The sequence below is a fragment of the Sceloporus undulatus genome, chromosome 3 (genome assembly GCF_019175285.1).
Source record: "Sceloporus undulatus isolate JIND9_A2432 ecotype Alabama chromosome 3, SceUnd_v1.1, whole genome shotgun sequence".
In the NCBI taxonomy this organism is placed as follows: domain Eukaryota; kingdom Metazoa; phylum Chordata; class Lepidosauria; order Squamata; family Phrynosomatidae; genus Sceloporus; species Sceloporus undulatus.
Genome location: NC_056524.1, coordinates 168,983,140 through 169,004,889, shown reverse-complemented (window position 1 = coordinate 169,004,889; position 21,750 = coordinate 168,983,140). Strand labels below are relative to the sequence as shown.

The 21,750-nt window shown below is 38.8% G+C and overlaps 3 protein-coding genes across 4 annotated transcripts in view; 1 reads left to right on the top strand and 2 right to left on the bottom strand.

Moving 5' to 3' along the window:
* Nucleotides 1-17,266, top strand: part of RUFY2 (RUN and FYVE domain containing 2) — a 35,831-nt gene extending 18,565 nt beyond the window's left edge. The window contains exons 11-18 of one of the 2 annotated variants that reach the window (XM_042459359.1): nt 111-278; nt 1,271-1,368; nt 6,026-6,145; nt 9,053-9,182; nt 9,909-10,003; nt 11,217-11,265; nt 12,319-12,396; nt 13,797-17,266. In XM_042459359.1, the coding sequence (XP_042315293.1) occupies nt 111-278; nt 1,271-1,368; nt 6,026-6,145; nt 9,053-9,182; nt 9,909-10,003; nt 11,217-11,265; nt 12,319-12,396; nt 13,797-13,940 (882 nt within the window). In that variant the 3' untranslated portion in view covers nt 13,941-17,266. Of the gene's footprint in view, nt 1-110; nt 279-1,270; nt 1,369-4,368; nt 5,971-6,025; nt 6,146-9,052; nt 9,183-9,908; nt 10,004-11,216; nt 11,266-12,318; nt 12,397-13,796 lie in introns of those variants that run through there. The other variant, XM_042459360.1, reaches the window with a different exon arrangement.
* The window catches only part of TET1 (tet methylcytosine dioxygenase 1), a 646,721-nt gene that overhangs the window by 204,166 nt on the left and 420,805 nt on the right, over nt 1-21,750 (bottom strand). The gene's annotated exons all lie outside the window — the stretch shown is intronic.
* PBLD (phenazine biosynthesis like protein domain containing) overlaps nt 20,740-21,750 on the bottom strand; it is a 10,822-nt gene continuing 9,811 nt past the window's right edge. The window contains 2 exon segments of the mRNA XM_042458457.1: nt 20,740-20,853; nt 21,181-21,242. Coding sequence (XP_042314391.1) covers nt 20,740-20,853; nt 21,181-21,242 — 176 coding nt within the window.

Below are 21,750 nucleotides of genomic sequence, written 5' to 3'. Positions count from 1 at the left end.
TTTTCCAGTAAAATCATTGCAATATTTCTTCTATTATATACATGTGATTTCTGTCTTGCCAACACTATTTCGTATATTTTATACTTGGGAGCTTGATTTATTTTTTTTAGGATATAGAAAATGAGCTGATGGTCCAAGTTGGTATGAAGCATGAGATAGAACTTGCAATGAAGTTGTTGGAGAAAGATATTCATGAAAAACAGGACACTCTTATAAGTCTTCGGCAACAGTTGGAGGAGGTCAAAGCAATAAATGTAGAAATGTACCAAAAGCTTCAGGTAAAAATAATGCTTCAGTATTTGTAACTTGAAAACTCAATATATTATCCACTCAGTCCTAGTTTTGGAGTAGTGCCTGGATTCATCTCTTCCCAGGAGGTACCTTTTCCCCTTTTGAGGACTGTAGCTTTGAGTGTCAGTTAAGGACAGCTATTGTTACAGTTGTTTCCTCTGTATAGAAGCAAGAATGCAATTGGAAGATGAAAGTCCATTCCGTGGGGCAGGGAAATAGGTCCAAGGGGAAATAGTCCATCATCCTCAGGAAGTGGACAGGATTTAGCCCCAAGTCATTGATATCCTGTCACATCTTTTTTAAAGATTCTCCTTGTTCTTCTTTTGGTAATACATCAAGAATGCTATAAGAACAGGAGAAATACAAAGATACATATTTTTTGCTTAGTATATTAGGTTAGTAAATTAGTACACAGTGGACACTTGGTATCTGCTGGGGTTTAGCTCCAGGACCCTCTGTGGATACCAAAATCCGTGGATGCTCAGGTCCCATTATATACAGTGGCATAGTAAAATGATGTTCCTTATATAAAATGGCAAAATCAATGTTTTTTATTTGGAATGCATATATTTGTGGAATATTTTCAAACCATGGATGAAGAATCTGTGGATATGGAGGGATGACTGTATTTTCCAGGGGTAAATTGAAAGGAAGCACCTATTGGTTTTGTTACTAATGTTGCTGCATGCTGATATACTGCTTGTAGTATATTAAGAGTTACTTTAAAACAGGGATGGAAATCATGTGTTCCCCAAAGCCTTTTTTGGAATTCCTGGTTGGATCTGAATCCCTAGAGCTTGCCCATCCCTGGTTTTTAATGGTTTATGGTCCAATATTGAACAAGGGAGAGCGATGTTGAGCATTAAGACAAGGAAGAAATTAAGACTATATACATCAAAGTTGTAGAGCTTATTGCTACTTAGTTGCTGGTGCCCAGTTAAAATAGTCTACTATAATATATTAATCTTTTAAATAATAGGTTTCAGATGAGGCAATGAAAGAAAAGAATGAAATAATTGGGCGACTGGAGGATAAAACCAGTCAGATTAATGCAACTATGAAGCAGCTGGAGCAAAGGTACAGCATCTTGTTTTATTTTGTTTTTCTTTTCATTCATTTCTTCTTTCTTTCATTTGCCAGACTGGTTGCATTTGTAAGTAACACCAAACCATGGTTTAGCACTGTGTGCCATAGATGGAAGGAGCTCAAGTGGTACTTGAGACTCCATGTTCTCCACTCCTCTCCCAACCTTCCAGGAATTAGGCTTTAGCAGCATTTAGTTTTCTTTTCACAGAATCTCAAGGTTTTGGAGGGATTTTGTTTGCCATTCAGGCCAGTATCCAGGCTTGTAACAAACACTGGTTAAATTATAAGCCAGTTTCATAATCCATAGTTTGACACTGATCACATTTATAAACCACAGTTTATGTTTCTTATGTAAAAGAAGATGAAACTGGGTGGAAGCAACATTAAACACTGGTGAAGTTATTCTGGCTGCATGGGAGAAGAAGAGAGAATGGGGATATTGTGAACCAGAATCTCTCTCAGGTTTGTTCCAGTTTACACATGTAAGGCTAAACCTTGGTTCAGTGCTATATGCAACTGGGTCAGTGTCATGTAGTTGCTATTGAAATAGGATTCCATTTTAAAGAAAGATCAAGTAAATTTTACTGCTGACCTTTACGCGTTATAAATATGTTTCATACAAGAGGAGAGTAAATACAGTCCTAACTCAACATTTTCATACCTCCATATATAGTTATTGCATTGGGAAGGATATTATTATTATTATTATTAACCTTTATTTATGAAGCGCTGTAAATTTACACAGCGCTGTACATGCAATCTTTTTAGTTAGACGGTTCCCTGCCCTTGGGCTTACAATCTAAAAAGACATGACACAGAAGGAGAAGGGGGTGGTGGAGGGAAAGGGTAAGAGGTTCAGCAGTTCCTCTCTACCTCCGAGGCCTGGACCAAGGCAGATGGACTGGAGGGAGGGCTTGGCTTCATAATGGAAGGTTAATCTTCATCCAGGGAAAATACATACTCTCAAGTAGGATAATACATATACAATACATAGCAATACAGGAAATGGTTCGATAAACAGGCACCAAAAGAACATCAGATAGTAAGCGACAATTATGCAATGCCTGGGAAGGCTTCTCTGAACAGGATGGTTTTCAAGTCCGTTTTGAAGCTAGTTAAAGAAGTGATGGCTCTTGCTTGTGGGGGAAGAAGGTTCCAGGAGTGAGGGGCAGCGAGTGAAAAGGGGCGAATCCGGGATGGGGCAGAGGAAATCCTGGGCTGAGACAGCAGCCCTTGACTACCAGAACGGAGGGCCCTAGTGGGAAGGTGAGGAGAAAGAAGGTCTGATAAGTAAGGAGGGGCCGGTCCATGGAGGGCTTTGAATGTCAACAACAGCAGCTTATACTGAATGCAGAAAGGGAGGGGGAACCAGTGAAGGGATGCCAACACAGGAGAGATGTGGTCAGAGCGGTGGGTGGAAGTGATAATGCGTGCAGCTGAATGCTGGACAGAGATGAAAGAGGAAGCCCAGCCAGGAGGACGTTACAGTAATCAAGTCATGAGATCACTAGGGCATGGACCAGGATCATGGCAGTAGAGGTGGAGAGATATGGTTGGATTTTGGCAATATTGTATAGAAAGAATCTACAAGCCTTGGCTGTGGTCTGGATCTGAGGGATACACGACAGAGAAGAGTCAAAGATAAAACCAAGACTGCGGGCTTGCTGGACTGGTTGAATAGAAATGTTGTCCACAGAGACAGAAAAGGAGTGTTGAAGGGTGGGCTTACGAGGAAAGACAAGAAGCTCCGTCTTGGACATGTTGAGCTTCAAACGCCGATGGCGCATCCACTGTGAGACAGCTGTGAGGCAGGACGAGACTTGCTGTTCAAGCCTTGGAGAAAGGTCAGGGGCAGAAAGATACAGCTGGGTGTCATCAGCATACAGATGGTAGGAAAAACCAAAAGAGCTGATGAGTTTTCCTAAGGACAGTATGTAGAGAGAAAACAGAAGGGGACCCAGAACAGAGCCCTGGGGAACTCCAACAGATAAGGGACCAGGAGAAGAAGTCTTGATTTAAACATATGCAATAGGAGTGGTAGAAGTGACATTTTCTCTAGAAAATGGCACATAGAAGGTTGGGGGTTTGGCTGAATATGATAGCCTGTGGCATTGGTGACTGAAGGGAAGGGGGACCCTCCCCACAAATTGGTTGGAGGTGCCTTCTGTAGGTAGAGAAATGGTGTGTACCAGAATGTTAGATTGGAAGTTTCCTCTCACATCTATCACTACGATAAAGAAAACCAAACATAGAGTGGAGCTGATCACAGATTTTCCATTGCCTCATATAGTTTGGCTCTAGCCAGCTGCTTTGGAGTCTTTGGTGACACAGTTCTTCAGCTGGAGAAAAATTACTTGGAAACATTAAAATAACTAAAAATTCAGATACATAGAGTTCCAGAGAACTAGCACCATGTTCCCAGCAATTTTTTAAAAATATATTATTTGTGGGTCTTGAAAAACACCTTCTCCTTCCCCGTGAAGCGTACTGCACTTGAAGTGCTTTGAAAGCAGGTTGGGATAGTTTTTCAAGAAAAAACATCAAATATTGTCCATGCCATGCGCAAGAACTGAACTATTTTTAAGTAATTCTTTGAGTTAAGGCTGTACCTACTTAAAAATGACATGGGACATAAGTTCATTGTTATAAATGTAATGTTATGTGTAGTGCACTTACTTTGTAACAACCACAGAAGCAATACGTTTAACATACAGTGTTCATTTTCTAATTTGTTTGTTTAAAAAGCTAACATCCATAGCCTCATCACGTGGCTGTCGACATGTCTTGCCATTGTTTTAATTTTCAGTTCCAATCTACTTAACAACAAAAAACATAATTCTATATTAAAGCGTTAGTGGCATGAATCTTCTTTTATTGACATCCTTTTTTCCTCTTTTTCTTTTTCTTTTCTCCTTAATCCCAACTTCTACATTCTTGGATGTTTTTATTACCTTTATTTGTCTTTGATTTTTGTCCATTGCCCATCTGAAGTGACAAAGAATTGTTAACACAAACAAGGACTATTGCAATGTCCTTGGTGAAATGTGCCAGCAATGAAGGGCAGCAACAGTACAAGCTTGTTAAAGATATATCATTTTGAAAACTTTAATGGAGTAAAAAAAAAAAAAATCAGTCCAGAAAATCTTTTTAAATATTAGATTTTAAATCATGATGCTGGGATTTTAGCCTTTTGTCCATGTACTCTGGCTTAATTGCTTTGTGGACCAGAGTATAAATGTAGCAAAATCATTTTGGCTTTCTGATCAGTCAGTGTTGCTAACACAGACCTACAACTTTGTTTTAAAGATACAAGGTCGCATTTCACAAACATTAAGATATCACTTACTAATTGGAAACAATCTTTTTTTTAAAAAATGTGACGCTACAACTTTTAAAAACATTAGGTAGATAGCAGCTAGCATGATTTTTCTTACACTCAGTGAAATTTGTAGGTAAAATATTCCAGATTACTATTTATTGGGTGAGCTTAGAAAGATAAAAAAAAAAATCTTTTGAGTTATACAAAACTTCCCCTCCACCTTGAAAGGCTCCAAACATGGTTAGTTTGAATATCTTCCTGTACTATATTTAGTTTGCACAGAGTCTGCTGTAATAAGTGAAACTGAACAGCTTGCTGAACTTCATATTTATCTGGCTTCTCCTGACCTTAGTAAAATTTGAAAGCCACTTTTCATTCATCTGAAGAGGTTTTTCAGTCTAGGCTAGTAGCTGGCCATTATGTGTCACAGAAAGGTCTTTATGAATCAAGAAAGCATTCCTGGAACAGAAAGAAAGAGAGGCTGAAGAGGATCTTTTGTGGATCACATTGTCATATCTGCATCCTGTTGAATGAATGTAATTGAACCATTCTGTTAGGGCCTCCTGTTTGTTTTGATAAGCCTTTGGAGGGGGCATTTTTCCTGTGGACAAAGAGATACAGGTATGTGGAGCTGCCTCTTCTTAAGTGGATTAATAAAGGTGGGCAGTTCCTACCAATCTGAGAGCTTCAGGAGCACATTAGGGCCCATCCCCATCTGGTCCTCATCCCCAAATCTACGAATGAGAATAGAAATGATATGTGTATTTTTCTTTTTACCAAGTGCACTATGTTAGACAGAGAGTGTTACTTGCCATGTGGTGTGTTGCTTTAATACAACACTATTTTGGCTGCCTAGATTGCACTACTCCACTGTGTGTTCTGAATTTTAGACCACTGCTTTTTCTTATTTTGCATTGTGGATTGATTTCTGTAGTTAAGGCACACAACTAGTTACAGGGTTTACCCCCGCTTTTTAAAAAAAATAATACAAATCAAGCTCACAGTAACACAAGAATGCACAGTCAAAACTCTGTATATATGAATCATAAAATCTGTATCGCTCTGCATTGATGGCATCTGTTACTTACAAGCATCAAATAAAAAAATTAGAGAAATGTATGGATGTTTTTGTTGTTATAGTGAGAAAAATAATCTGGATTTGTAGGCATTGTCTGGGTCTCTCATTTGAGTTTGTGAGTTTACCCCAAACTTTGTTTTCATTTAGAAATATTTCTATTTCCCCATTTTTTTCCTTTTATTTGTCTTCTTCACCCTTTACACCCAAATTCTAGCTTCAGTTTTACCCAAAGTTGATTTGAATTACACCAGATTGCAGCAAGCAGAGAAGGCTCAAATGGAGGCAGAGAGTGAGGACAAGAAATTTAAACAAGATTATATGAGTAAATCTGAAAGTCTCCAGAAAGAAATTTCCCAAAAGGAGAAGCAAGTGTAAGTAATTTACATTTTGGGAGAAGTACAATTATGTTTATATTTACATATATGTTTTTATTGTTGACTATTATAATAAAAATAGATTATTAATTTCTTGAGCTATCTTGGGATGAGATGCTACCACAGGTACACTTTTGATCAGAGAATTTACACAGGCATAGAAGGGACAGAACAATTGGTTGAAAGCAAAAAACCAGATGGAAAGAAAGGGCATAACGTGACAGAATTCAAAATACATCAACATTTGTTGTCAAAACTCTTGTTTGGGAAAACATCAGAATAGTTTGGGGAAGCGAGTGTGAACCTACGGTGACATGAAAAGCCATCCACCATAAAGCTGTACTTTGAACCATTTGATATTCTTGCCCCAGTTGCAGACCTTAGGATCTTGCATGGTTTTTCCACCAACCAAATTAGGAAAAGAGAAGAAAGTACAGTAATAGAGCTGAGGCAGGATTGTGTTCTTCATATGTCTGTTGTTTGTCTCTCCTTCCACTAACCTCTTTTTACAGGTGGCATTGGTCTCTCTTTTAATAAAACTTTGCTTGGGAATCATAGCCTGTAACTCAGTATCTTCTTCACACAAATACCTATGGAATGTGATCACTTATAACTGAAGAGAAGTGTTCTCTCTACATCTATTTACGACTGGACATTTCTCAGACTGAAGGCCACCTAATGAAAAATATTCCAGAGTTGTTTTCCAAAAGCCTAAACTCTATTAAGAATTAAGAAAAAAGATCAGGATGAGCAAAAGGAACAAAAATAAAAAAGGACGCTCAATATAGAGTGGAAAAGTGAAGAAGCAGGCTTGGATTGTAAGGAATCCTAAAGAGGGGGCAAAGAACCATAAAGATGTCAAAAAGAAGATGAACAACAATATTGCGAATGTGATGCCAGGGCCCAGCAGTGGCGTCTCCAGGCTTGGTGACACCTAGTGCAGGGGGCTAACAAGGGGGCACAGTGACAGTGGCTTATCCTGTCCCCCGCTGTTAGGCTCGGGGAGAGAGCCAGGCCAACGACAAAGACATTTGGATGCACTTGTCCCTCTGCAGCCCTGGGGCTGTGAAGAAACCATGAGGGGTGTGCATGAGGAGGACCCTGCCAGGGCGTTGTCCTTCCTGTGGCGTGTCATCTGGTCTGGTCTGCACCTCCTGCACCCTTCTCATGACACCACTGGGACCCCCTGTAAAGTGTCTTATTATAGGGAGTTTCTTGGCATTTGTTTTGGCAAGAACACATGGAGTATAGACTTATTTATCAGAATTGCAAAGAATGACTACAGATTGTCTTATTGTCAACACAAGGTATTATTCGATAATACAGGAGTGTGATTGATGCAGTAAAGAAATGGCAAGGTGATTCTCAAAGCAAGGACATGTTATCCTGAATCTGTGGATCCAGGGTGGCAGGCAGGGTAGATCTTCCAGTCCATTGCTAGGAAACAGAGATTGAATTTTAAACATTATCAGTGCAGATTAGCAATAAAATCTCCAGTGCAGCCCAGTATAGTCTGCTCAAAAGTAAACCTGCTTGGGTTCATTGGGGTTTAATTTTAGGTAAATGCCTTCACAAATATAACCAAATAGAGTTAAAGGCAACATTGGTGAGTGAAAAGCTTTGTTACTTCCCATTCTAACATTGCTAAAAAGCTGTGGACTTGACATATCAACCTTGACATATCAACAGTCACATCTTCTCATTTCATATGGGCCTAATTTGTCAGTATTACTGAAGTGAGGAATCTGATTACTTGCTTGTTGCTTGTAGCAAAGTTCATGTTAACAGGGTAAAAAACAAAGTCCTATTGGAATTCCCTCCCTCCAAAAAAACCTTTCCTAGTGAGACAGATCCAAATGCTTGTACTCTTTCTGAAAGTGGAACCCAGGATGTAAAATAGTGGAATACATGTCCTAATTATTGGCACTGGGAGCTTATATATTACAGCTTCAAAAAACAAAAGGGAAGGATCTCAACTTAGGATGCACAAAACAAAACAACCATAACAGATGCATTATTATTATTATTACTATAAAGAAATGAAAATAATTTCTAGAACCAATACAAAAAAAAACAGACTGAATATCAATGGTATATAATCATCAAGAAGATAAACAATATTTTTGAAAATATTGTCCAAAATCCATAAAACAGCGATACCTTTATTGGTCCAACCAAAATGCACAAAATACATGTTTCAAGCTTTCAAAGCTCCACTGGCTTTTTCATCAGGCAAAGGTGTTAAAAATCATAGAGGAGAAAGAAAACAAGGTACGATGTTAGTCATAGGCCTGCATTTTGTCAAGATGTTGTGTTTGTTTTCCTCAATTCAGATGGCATGGAAGGATATCCATGCAGGCAGGTCCCTCTTCTTTCTGGCCTTGTGGGTACTGGGAGATTCTAAAAGTCTAGGGAATAAACTTTAAAATAAACTTTAAATTCCATTAGCAAGACCAAAAACTACTGACTTTGAGATCCATTTTGTCTCAAATCCTTTGTGAGACTACAAGCTCCTTTGTTAGGAAGAGAACACTGAATTTCAGGGAGAGAGGAATATTTCTCCTGTATGACTTTTATCACCTTTGCATGAGGCTTTCTTGGAAGGAATTAGTACATCAACTTTAGTGTTGTCTGAGTCAAATTGAAAGATCGCCTTCTATCTGATCTTCTTTTCAAAGTATAAGCAGGGTTGTTAATTTTCTATGATGTAGTTTTGCAAAAGTTTATTCAGAGTAATTAAAAATGACTTTCTGAGAAATAATGTGTACATCTATTGAATAAACCTCCTGCTGAAGAATTTGAAAAGGGATATTTAAGCAATTGCAACAGGATAACTAAAAAGTTACTGTTTTAGAAGCATGATTCTGGCTTCCATTACTTTTTTTTAATATTCCATATTTTTAGGTGTCAGCTGGAAACAGATTTGAAAATAGAAAGTGAATGGCGACAGACCATGGAGGAAGACCTTAAAAAGGAAAAAGAAATGTCATCTTCCCTGAAGACAGAGACTCAACAAATCATTACTCTTAAAAAAGTAAACTCAGCAGCAAAATTTCACAGAACATTAATGGATTTAACAAAATAGTAAATTTTCAGCCAGTAAAATTTTGTAGGGAATCAGGGAAAAGTAAAATGTAGCACTTAAAATTTCCTTACAGTTCTTAGTTAGTCTAAGTTATGGGACTGAACAGACGGCTCCTTTGGAACAGCTTTTCAGTGCCCCTTTGAGCGCTTGATCGGGGCCGCAGCAACCATATGTTGTGGCCCTGATCCAACAGTTTGCTGGCTCAAAAAGAAGCAGCTGTCATTGCAACGACAGCACTTTTGCTCCGTTTCTTTGGCGCAGCTTATATAAACGCTGTGCCACAGGAACATACACCACCCGCTGTCTGGTTGGGCAGGTGGCGTGACAGCGGCTTGGGGGTGGAGTCAGGGCATGTGTCGTGTGGTCACCATGCCCCCAACTCCACTCCGATGCCAGCCCTTTTGGCTGGTCATTGCAGAACAAGAGTTTGCCTATATAGTTATATCATCTTTAAAGTCATTCTCCAGGTCCCACAACCTTTTGAGGCAAAGAGGGTGTTGAATATAGGGGAGGAACCTTCTGGTTGTAGCACTTTGCTTATGTGCTCCTTTATCAAGGGAGGTTTGTCTCAAGGGAGGCACCAAGTTGACTGGGGGAATGTAGGAAATGTAGTCAAAACAATGTAAGTCTCTTGGTGAATATTATATCTAATGTATATATTTCCTTATTTTAAAGGAGTTCTTAAAGTTACAGGAAAAAAACAAGCAGTTGAAAAATCTCTGTCATGACCAAGAAGAAACTCTCCAAGAACTGGCTGGCAAACTTAGCGAGTAATTCCCATTTTTCTTTTCTTTTAAGGGAAGTGAATGCATACCCTTGAAATGAAGAATTTACTAAACAAGGCATTGAGCTTTGAGCAGGAGTAATGTTTTAGCTGATCATTATGAACCCTCTTTGTACATTCTTTCTGGCACAATCTTGCTTCTGACTCCCTGGTTCTTCCCACAAAATTAACAACCAGAGAACATGGTAGACACATCACGTAAATGTCAGCCTCTGGAGCTGCCTTTAATTGAATGCTGAAATGCTCATGGACAGAGGAAGACATGCTGGGGAAATATTTTGTTTAAATTAACTATCTGTTCTGATAAAAAAAAAATCATTTAAATTTTTTTAGAGGATATTGTGATGTTTATGTAAAAGGGATTGTCTGCTCAAAAAACAATTGGACCCACAAGAAACGTCTCCATGTTCACCGAGGTTGCACAGAGTTGAGTTTTTCCAGTGTTGTAGTCTGAGTTCCTTAGGTTGCTCATGTATCTGCAGAATCCAGAGTTTCTTTCAGCCTGACATGTCCAGAGTCACTTCACATTCTAAAGCATCTCTGGGTAAAAGCCAGCCCTCCAGATGTTTGTGTATGGCACTCTCCTCAAGCCTAGTCAGTGTAAACAAGGACATTACCGCATGAGCCCCATTCTCACTGTGATTGTGTCTGTCAATGAAACCGAATGTTACTTGTTTTTATAATAGCTGTTACTTCATATCTTTGCAATTGTGCAACTGGGGCTGCTGCCGCTATTTCAATGTCTTCCAGACTCTGCCTTAACCCCACCTCCCTGCCCTAACTTTTTCATGAAATTCCAGAACTTTGCAACTGCCATTGATTTTTTTTTTAAAGAAGAAACAGAAAAAGAGGGGATCAAGCCTGTTTAGGAATAGCAAGGGGATGAGGAACGGGGGAGAGGAAGAGACTAGCACCACATGAATTCCAACATCACAATTATCCTGGCAGCAACATTTTGCACATGAGAACTAGTGTTAATGGGAGGTCATTGATAGATTCTCCCATCAGTGAAAAGAGATGTCCAAATTGCGCTTGGAGAACACAGCAGCTACGGGTTGGAGGTGTTGTCCTATGATAAGTATCACCAAAGATACAGTGCATCCCTTAAATCCATTGCTGAGTCTCTGAAAGCCCTAGTATATTTTCTCTTTTGTTTATCATTATTCACACTTGATTTCTAAATTGTTTCTTCTATTCAGATCAAAGCTTAAAATAGAAGATATAAAAGAAGCAAACAAAGCTTTACAGGTTAGTAATGTGGAATAAAGGGGACAGACCTCAAGATAAAATATGTTATTAATTTATCATAGAATTACAGAGTTGGAAGGGATTGCAAAGACTGTCTAGTTCAACCCTCTCCTATATAGGAATACATAACTAATATCACTCCTGAAAGATGCCCATCTAACCTCTGTTTAATGTTCTCCAAAGAAGGAGAGTCCTCCACTCTCCGAGGCAGTCTATTCTAGTGTTGTGTAGTTCTTACAGTAAAGACGTTATTTATGATGTTTTGGTGGAATCTCTTTTGAGTCTGTTGGTTCATATTCTGGTCTCTGGAGCAGCAGGAAACAAGCTTTAGCTGTCTTCTAATGACATCTAAGCTATTTGAAGAGGCTTATCATGTCACCTCTTCTCCAAGATAAACATAATCATATGGCTTATTTAAAAAGTACTTGTATTTTAACTTTTCACCCTTATTCTTATGCCCTGGAGTAACATATATTTCAAGGTGTATCATCATTTTTAACTATAAAATATGGCTTGCTGTTGCATTTGAAGCAAGCCAGTCTATTGTATTACTGTCCAAGCATTAGCATTAGCCCGTGATTTGTTTAGCTTTTGGGGATTTTCATGGAATCTAAAGAAGATTAGATTCATGGAATCCAAAGAAGATGTGTGTGTGTGAGAGAGAGAGAATGAGAGAGAGGGCCTATACAGACAGGACAAAATAAAGCTGCTTTGGGTTACTTTGGGGCATGCTGTTTAATGATGCATGCATCAAGAAGCCGTGCCAAAGCCATGCTCCAAACCTAAGGACTGGAGTCCAGCTTCGTTTGGTGCAGCTTCTTGCCTCTTAAGATGCATGTGTCATTTAAACAGCCTACCTCCAAAGTGACCTGAAGCAGCTTTATTTTGGCCTTTCTGTATGGGCCCAAAAAGTGTCTGTTTATAAGATTGCTAGACCATCTTTTAGGGGGTGACAGAGTCATATCCCAAAGAATATTGTCCTTCTGTATAGCTTGAATGGTACTTTAGCGTTTGTGATAAATAATAGCTCTGAATACTTTTCCTCCCGACTAGGGGCAAGTATGGCTGAAGGACAAAGATGCTACTCACTGCAAATTATGTGAAATAGAGTTTTCGCTTTCCAGGAGGAAGGTAAGATTGAATTACAAACTGTATTGTTTCTATTTACTAAGAGTGATAAAAACTTGTGTAATTGGATACCATTTTATAGTGATTATTATCTATATTTTGATTTATTCATGTGGACTAAGCATTATTCATTATTATTTAAATAGCAACATGAACTGTGCTACAGAAATGCTCTCAAACTATTTGTTTTATTCTGTTCAAACTTGTTATTATATAGATATTGTAACAAAGTATTGCAAATGTATAGTTTTTTGTGGGTTTTTCGGGCTATGTGGCCATGTTCTAGAAGAGTTTATTCCTGATATTTCGCCAGCATCTGTGGCTGGCATCTTCAGAACATGGCCACATAACCCGAAAAACCCACAAAAAACTATGGCTGCTAGCCATGATAGCCTTCGACTTCATATTGCAAATGTTTTATTGCCCCCTGGAGCAAACCTTTAGCCTGGTATTACAGTGTTCAGACAACCATTATGCTGCTTATACTTTCCATCCACAACCCAGACTGGATGTTTGGAGTGGCTTTGATAGTACAGTCTGCCCTTCCCTTACGCGGGGGATCCGTTCCGGATCCCCCCGCGTAAAGGAAAAAATGTGGATGCTCAAACCCTATTCAAATGAATGGGGCTACATGCCCACGGAGGTGCAGCGGCGGCACACAGGGCAAACGCTGCGTGAGAGCGCGCCATTGTTTCCTTCCAGCGCGCCTCCCTCACTTCCGTTGTGGCTTCCAGCGTATGTTGGAATCCGCGTAAAACGCACCTGCGTATAATGCGGGCACACTGTATACTTCTCTCAAAGAATGTAAAGCTTATCTTTAAGAAAATCTGCATATGTGTTTTTGTTGTGTGTCTTCGAGTTGTTTGCTACTTATGGTAACCCTAATATGATGCTGACAGATTTTTTTTTCCTGAGACTGAGAGTATGTGACTCACCTAAGGTCACCTAGTGGTTTCCATAGCAGAGTGGGTAATTGAACCCTGATCTCCAGAGTGGTAGTCCAACACTCAAACGACTACACCACACAGGTTCTCATATGTGTTTTACACACAAATAAATACTTAATTTCAGATGTTTATGTTTGTGTGTATGCATGTGCCTTCAAGCTGCCTAATGAATTATGGCCACTCCATTAATTTCTTTGGCTTCTTAGGCAAGAAATCTTCAATGGTGTTTTTGCCATGTCCTTCATCTGAAATAAAGCGTACAGCAGCTGCTATTTGTTGGTAGTCTCCCATCCAAGTACTAACCTGGGCTGATCCTGCTTAGCTTCCAAGAACAGATGGGATCTAGTGCCTTTAGGGTCGTTAGATATACTTTCAGATGCTTATCTGTTGTTTAGTTCACATATTGCGTTGATCTAATAATTTCCTTTGGGTTTCTTAAAAATCTTTTTTTTTTAGCATCACTGTAGGAACTGTGGTGAAATATTCTGTAATGCCTGTTCAGACAACGAACTGCCTTTGCCATCTTCACCGAAGCCTGTACGAGTCTGTGATTCTTGTCATGCGCTGCTCATACAGAGGTGTTCTTCTAATGTGCCATAAGAGTCATCTGAAGAAGATTTTATAAACTGTCACTTTACAACTAGGATGAGTTATTCTAATGTCGCTATACATACTTCTGCAACAATACAATGTTTGTATTGTTAAAAACATCTGAATAACATACGGACTCCTGAATTTTTGTGCCATTGTGACATATTCCTGCAGTACCAGCATGATGACAAGTTTTGTGAGTGATTGATATGCATCTGCTTGTGCAACATATTTTATTATCCATCTTTTATGAAGTAGGCAGGAATGTTTATCATTCAGCAGAACCATTCCAATAGAAAATGTAGAATTTTGCATTATTATATTATAATTTACAAGTTCTTAATCAGGGAACAAGTTGACTGTGGCCAAAAAAGCCTTGAAGTCAAAGAAGAGCTGAACAGGGTTTTAAGGATTGTACACTGAAGTACACTATTATGTGCAGTATCCCAATATTTGAGTTGCTTTAACTGGAGTCAAAATTAATTGGGCAGATGAAAAAGTAAGCAAATGGATCTACTAGAAACAGAATTTAGTTGGCTTTGGTGGGGCAATACTTAATCTCCCTGCTATAAATATCTAAAAAAACTAACTTAGGGTGCACCTACACTGTAAAAATAATGCAGTTTGATACCATTTTAAGTGCTGCAGCTCCATCCTATGGAATCTTGGGATTTATAGTTTTACAAGTCTGTAGTCGACTCTGTAAAAGAGTTCTGGCCCCTCACAAAACTACAAATCCCAGGATTGTGTAGATGGAGCCATGGCACTTAAAGTGGTGTCAAATTGCATTATTTCTACAGTGAAGGTTCCCCCCCTATACTAGGACCCTATATTTTCAATAAATGTTGTTACACTGATAGTGGAGGGGGAAAATGACAGAGGTGGTGAGAAGCATAAAAAGGCTCATTGCAACACAATGGAAGGAAGCTGCTCCAAGTTGCCTGAGTCTTCTGGGACTATTGCCTCTCCATTGGTACAGAAGATTTTCCAAGCCATCCTTCCCATACTTCCATAACTCCGTGGCCTTCTCATCCATTGAGAAACAGGTGGTTTGTTGGAGCCTGCAGCCTCCTCCTGTTGCATCTCAGCTGCTCCTATTGTTTTGCCCTATGTGACCCCATAGAAGTTTCAACCACTAGCATAAAGTGATGTTACAGGAACAAATTGCCTAAATAGAGTCCTGGCTAAAGATCCCAGCCTCTTTGCCATCTGTATTGTGGCCGATATAGGAAAGGAGGTGTTTTGACTTGATGGGTAGGTTCAGGCAATTGGAGGGGAATATTGAATAGCTAGGAATCATTGGACTTTGTGTTGGAGATCTATCAATGCATTGCTTGAGAGGAACCCTTGGATTTGTATGATGAGTACAGGAGAGGGACTAAGAAAGAAGGCCAACTGAAAGGGGAGTATGGTAAGAACATGTTTGTCAGAGTGCCTTGGAGTGGATTGTGTGGAAATTGAGTATACAGAATGACAGAGGTAACTGAAAGCTGAATTACTGAAATTTGGAAGATAAAAACACTAGAGTATATAAAGCCTAATTCTTAAGAGTACTTACAGACTAAACCTCGCTTTAAGTAATTATTTTAGAAACAAGTCTGGTCAAACATTTTTGTTGCTGATAGAGAGTTTATGCATATGCTGTCTGATCAGGGCTTGGAAATACTGCCATTTTGCCTCCAGTTCCCAGAATTATTACTGTAACTGAAGAGACTCCAGCACCGGCCAAGTTGGGTGAGAGATTCTGTGATTTGTGGTTCATAAAAGAACTTTTATGAACTCTGGCTTTCACGAAAACTCTGCAGTATATACAGCCTCGTTTCAGAATTCTTACCTTTACATCAGAGGGAAAATCAAACATTCCTTCAGATGTTGTTGCACTTCAAATCACAGCAGCCTTTGCCAGCAGAGCCAGTTGTAGGGAAGGCTGGTTGCTGCAGTGCAATATGTGATCCCCACCCCCTACTTTAGATTATCTGTAGGTGTGTATCATATACATTAGTGGTGAGCATCTGTTGTTAGATAATGTGCAATTCCTATGAACTTTCACCATGGGCTATTCTAGCTAAAGCTGGTAAGATTGCAGTCCAGCCTCTAGAGACTCCTTTTCCACCCCCTGTTTCCAGACTTACTGAGTGCATAAGGAAACCACATATTTTCATTAGCATTTCAGAAATAGCAGTTGCTTGTAGACTTCAAAGCACAGCTAAAAAAAACCTCTCTAATACAGTAAACATAATGAAACATACAAAGATGAAATTATTTATGACATTTTATTTCACTTGCTAATCTGATCTATAAGGATTAGAGGAAACGTTTTTCTCATAATTTAACTCCAATTTGATACCTTGTTTCATTTTAAAAATAAAAAGTCTGCCTAGAACCACTAGTGCCTAACCTTAGCTTTGATAGTTGTTACCTGAAAAGGTGAACTGTGATAAGAACTATGGTTATAGAAAAATATTTGAGGGTAAGGTGTTGCTAACTTATCTCCTCAGTAAGTATTAATTTCCTTCTCATGTTTTATGTCATGACATAGAAAAATTCAACAAACGAAACTGTTCCCTGAATAATGCCACAATTTCACTTGCTGAATTTCTGCCAGCCGTCTAAGCTGTTAAAAGCACAGGAGCCCTGTGCATGCCTTGTAGCTCCAGCAGTAGTGGTAGATATTCAAATACTTGATTGCCATCAGGAATAAAGTGTACCGTGTAAAAAGCACAACAGTGCAGATAGCTGATGTAACGGATCACTTCCTTACCCCTAAGATAACTTGAAAGAGGAGAGAATTAAACATTAATTTTTATTAGCTATAGTTCAAAAAAGATACTTCATGCAGAAATGGAAACCTGTGGCCATTTGATAAAATACTCAGAAATAAACTGTATACACTACTGTTAAACCCATTGGAAACCACTACAGTTGTTTTCAGGAGTACTTATATATAGTTTATTAAAAATGGGGACCCTTGTTTTCACATATTCCTCCCATTGAGGTGTGTGTAGAATAAATGGGCACAAAAGAGCAGCCTGGGTCCACTCCGACTAGAAATGGGTTGGAACCCCACCATCCACATGGCCTGCTCCCAAGGCAGGCTGTGGACGCAGGGGCCAACCAGTGCCACCAGGAGTTGGACTATCCCGGCTCCTTTTTGCTCTGGTCATAAGAACTAGAGCGTGGCTTTGTCATGGCCTCCAGCTGCTTTGGACACATACATCGTTTAAACACTACACCTCCAAAGCATTTTGTATATGCACTACATAGAATTAAATCCCACTTAATTAAATTGCACTGTACATTTTATTGCTAATGTGCATTTATACTGCTTAAAATAAATCGGTCAGAAGCCACTTCATTTGGCTCATCTGTTCGGGCCCTGAGACTACAGGAAGCAATATGTCCTGCATTTTCGTATCTCAGATTCTCTGTTATGACCATCTTAATTCTTGCTGTCTGAGAAGTGCCTGCCTGCAAATTCTTCTGATAGTTTTCTTTCCAGGATTATGCCTGCAGCAGTGCATCATACAACTGAATGTACTATATGTTATAATAGTTCATGACAGTGAACTATTTAGTAGTTAATAATTAAGACCATCACATAACAGTTTTGCCGTGCATTTGTAAATCCAGTTTCACTGTACAGTAATTTAATGACATTCCAAACCTCAGAACATATTATAATACAAATTGACTATCCCTTCCGCAGCTCACAACTATCATTGGTGTGCCACATGTGGTGGAATAACTACCTGCTGCAAGACAGGATCTGATCACAGAGTTTTCTAAAGGCTGCATAAGCAGCATCACAGCAACAGGTGTTACATTTGGTCTAACCTTAACTATTAGAAACTGAGTGGATTCATCTCTTTTTCCATCAGTGGTTCATAATCCATTCCTGCATCTAAAATGTATTTCTGAACAGGTTTGCAACGTTTGTGGTATATCTATGCCAGGAAGTAAATGTACTAATGCAGCTTTTGTAATAATGCTTTAACATGAGGATTTTTTGGTAACTTTAAATACAAAAAGATTGTAATCATGTGGTTTAGGGGAAAAATAAAATATTCAACAAATTTCAGCTTGACTTGGTTTGTACTAAAATTAAATCCAGTGTTAATGTTGTGTGTCAGTATTATGCCAATGTGAGTGAAATTAGGATATATGGAATAACAACCAATTTATGGCAACTGACATTATGATTCAAATTAGGTGAATTATTGACCTATTGATAATTTACATTCCTTCAGAAGATACATTCATTTTCTTATTATTTCCAAGGTGAACATTAACTTTGTTCAAGTATGTTACTTTATCCTCTGACCAGAGTCCATGTAACAGTAATAATGACAAAGTAGGCTATATGTGAGATGGGCAGATGATGAGATTGCTTACTAGGTTAACATGCCAAGTTCACAATTTTTTAGCTGTGATGGAATGGGAAACCTTCCAACTACTTTATTAGTCATTATTTCCAAGGTTGCCTTTTGGCTAAATTCTTGTATACATTTACACTACATAGAATTTTATTGCTAATGTACATTGATACTGCTTAAAATAAAACTGTTCTATGCTCACCAAGCGACAGACTTGGCAATGAGATTATAAGATCTACACTTGCTTTGAGAATCACCTAACCACATCTTATCTTTGTCACAACAGTCCTAATTTAACTGTATTATCAAATAACAGCTTGTGATGATGACTTGTTGCCCCATCTTGCAACTTTGACAGATACTAAGAAACTCCCTACAATATCTAAGGCCAGGCCCTTAAGGCCAAGAACACTATTTTCACATTGATGTCCTTTAGATAAAAAGTACCCATATCCTCAAGGACCTAACATCTGAGTTCATAAAACCTCTCTCCTTGTGATTCTCTCCTTTCTGCTCTTTACTACTATTTTTAAAAGAGGGATATGAAGGGACATCATGCAATGTCCTTCCATTATAAGGCCCTAATTATTTGGTATTTTTTCCTCACTGTCCTCTTTGTTATTTAACAGCCTTTTCTTGTAGTAGCCTTGATGCACAGCTCTGGAACATCCTTGAGTAATTTTTTTTTTGAGAGAGAGAGAGAGAGAGAGAGAGAGAGAGAGAGATCTAGTTGAAAGGATATATAAAGTGCTACTTCCTTATCACCCAGCTAATGATGGGGAACATGTAGCCCTACAACTGTCCCCTACCTGACCACTGGGCATGCTCACTACAGGTGATGGAAATTGGACATTAGGAAGGTTATATATTCCACCCCTGAAACAAGGCATGAGTCTCCAGCAACCATACCTAAGAAAAGTTCCTGGTAAGGCAGAGGACTATCAGGGGAGCCAATCTCTCTGTGTGTATAAGTTACCCCAAAAGCTGGGGGTCCTGAGAGGGCACCCACAAATTAATATATTTTAGGAAAATTTTAATAGTTCGAATAAGAATATACCTTGGCTGTGGCAATGTTCAGCCTGGGATCTTTCCCTTTGTATATCCGTTCCAAACTACACAGAACTCCAGAGGCAATTCCAAATAGCTTTTGTAGTTTATTAGTGAAATAATCAACACTCATGCACACACAAGAGCTAATGAAGCAAAGGTGAAGAAAGGTGCAAAGCGGAGGCCTTGCTAATGGTAATACTGTACCGATCTTGAAGCTTGGTTCCAATCAAGGGGTGTCTGGAACAGAGATGGCTCAATAGGCACAGCAAGTGGGGTGGCTGGCTTATTGAAGAATCTAGTAAAAGTCAAACAGAGGTTCTGTCCTGCTTCAGACTAATCTGAATTGCCAGTGTTCAGGCAGAGATATTTATATTTAAAATCATGCCCCAAGAAGCCACTTTGGGATGAATGGATTACCTTGGTACTAAATGGTCTTCCCAAGGAAGAAAAATGTTTAGGAGACTGAGGAAATGTTTGGACAATTGGCACGAATATCTCAGACAAAGATATTCTACTGGGAAAAAGCCCTTTGTGTATGCACAACCAACCTCTCAGGTCAGAACCCTATCTTCACCCTCCATAGACAAAAGGATTATACTGATATCTTTGGATTATCTCATTGTGGTGGGTGCTCTTGCTTCCTCCTGTGTTGCAGCCATCCAGATTTCCAAATAGGGCATGCTGCAATAGGGGTGCCACTCAGGCTACCCACTTCATTGTTATTAAATAGAAGAACTCCTAATCATTAGTAAAAAAAAAAAACATCAGCCAGAATCCTAATAGACCTGTTATGTTATATAACTTTACATATACCTAGCTAGTAGCACAATTGATAAGAACACAGATTTATTGAATTGTAAAGATGTGTATGGGACACTGGCAAATATGCAATCCACATCATGTGTTGATGCACACTAAGCACCAATGTGTATCACAGGTCAATAAGCACCAGACACTTTTGCTGGCTCTACTATGTAGTAATGTAATAGCACCCTCTGCCGGATACGGATATTTACAAAACTGTGTAATCTAATTCTTGCAGTCCATTTACAAAGACATAAGATCTCAAAAGATTCCTGTGAATATTTTCACTGTTAACAAAATCACAGATATTTAATAATTATATTTAAATGTATATTTATATATGAATGAACTACAATACTTAAAGTTACTTTAGCGACTAATATACTGTATTGGACTACCGGTATATATTGAGGGTAATTATCTAATTGACTACAATTAATTTTTATTGATTTGGAAACAAGCTTCCAAATTATGAATTTATCCCTTTAAAATAAGTAGCTGCATTCTGGATAGTAAAATTGCATCCATAGCATAAAAATCTGAACAAACAATTTAAAAAAATTGAAAGCTGTGTTGTTTCTTCAAATGGTCAAAGAGCCTTTTAATACAATGACTGTTTGACCACCAATATCTACTTCTTCCGTCCTGCCGGCAGCAAAACTCTTACCTTCCTCCACCGGCAGAACACTGAAATGCTACAAAGAGAACAGAGAGGTTAGTATTTGTACATCTAGTTCTCATGTCATACTTGAAAATTAACATACCATCGTATTTTGTTGTCATCACTCGAGAAGCAGATGGATGAGGGCATGAGCAGCCATTTAGGTCTAACTGTGTTACTCAGAGCCAATCAAACAAAGGCATCTACTCATTGGTTCTGATCCGACTGAATCCTATTCAGCAGACCTATTGATTTCATTGGATTTGATCCAGATCATATTTAGTTTACTACGTATGACTGTACTTCTTGGATGCAATCCATTGTTCATATAAAAATAAATTGCTACAATAGAAATTCTTACCACACATTTCCTTTTCCCCAGTTGTTGTGACCAGTAACTACTTAAAACTGGCTGAGCAGATCCTTCAAAGAAACAGAGGGAAGATAACATTGGAGTAGCAATATTAGTTATAATAAGCCTTATGTAGCATTTGAGTTTAAACCACATCATGTGCAGTATTTCAGAAATTACTGACAGCATGAAAAAGCAAGTAAGACTTATTATCTCCCATTCGGAAAGTGGCTGTGAACTAAGGAGCGAGCAACAACTAGTGTACTGCCAAGAACTCCTGCAGGTTCACTGCGTGTCCATTGGCTTTTGGTGCAGTTCCAATTCTGGCCATCCACTCCCACATAAAGCCTACCAATGAGGGCTTAACTGTTGTTGCTACCTTCAAATCGACTTTGACTCATGGCGACCCTGTGAATAAGACACCTCCAAGTCCCTCTGTCCTCAGCTGCTCTGCTCAGGTCCTGCAGGCTAGGGCCATGATCTTGTAGTTTTATTGTATTTTTTTTATTGTATTTGTATGTGTATTTGTATATGATTTATTGTGCACCGCCTGATCGTAGGAGGGTGGTATATGAATAA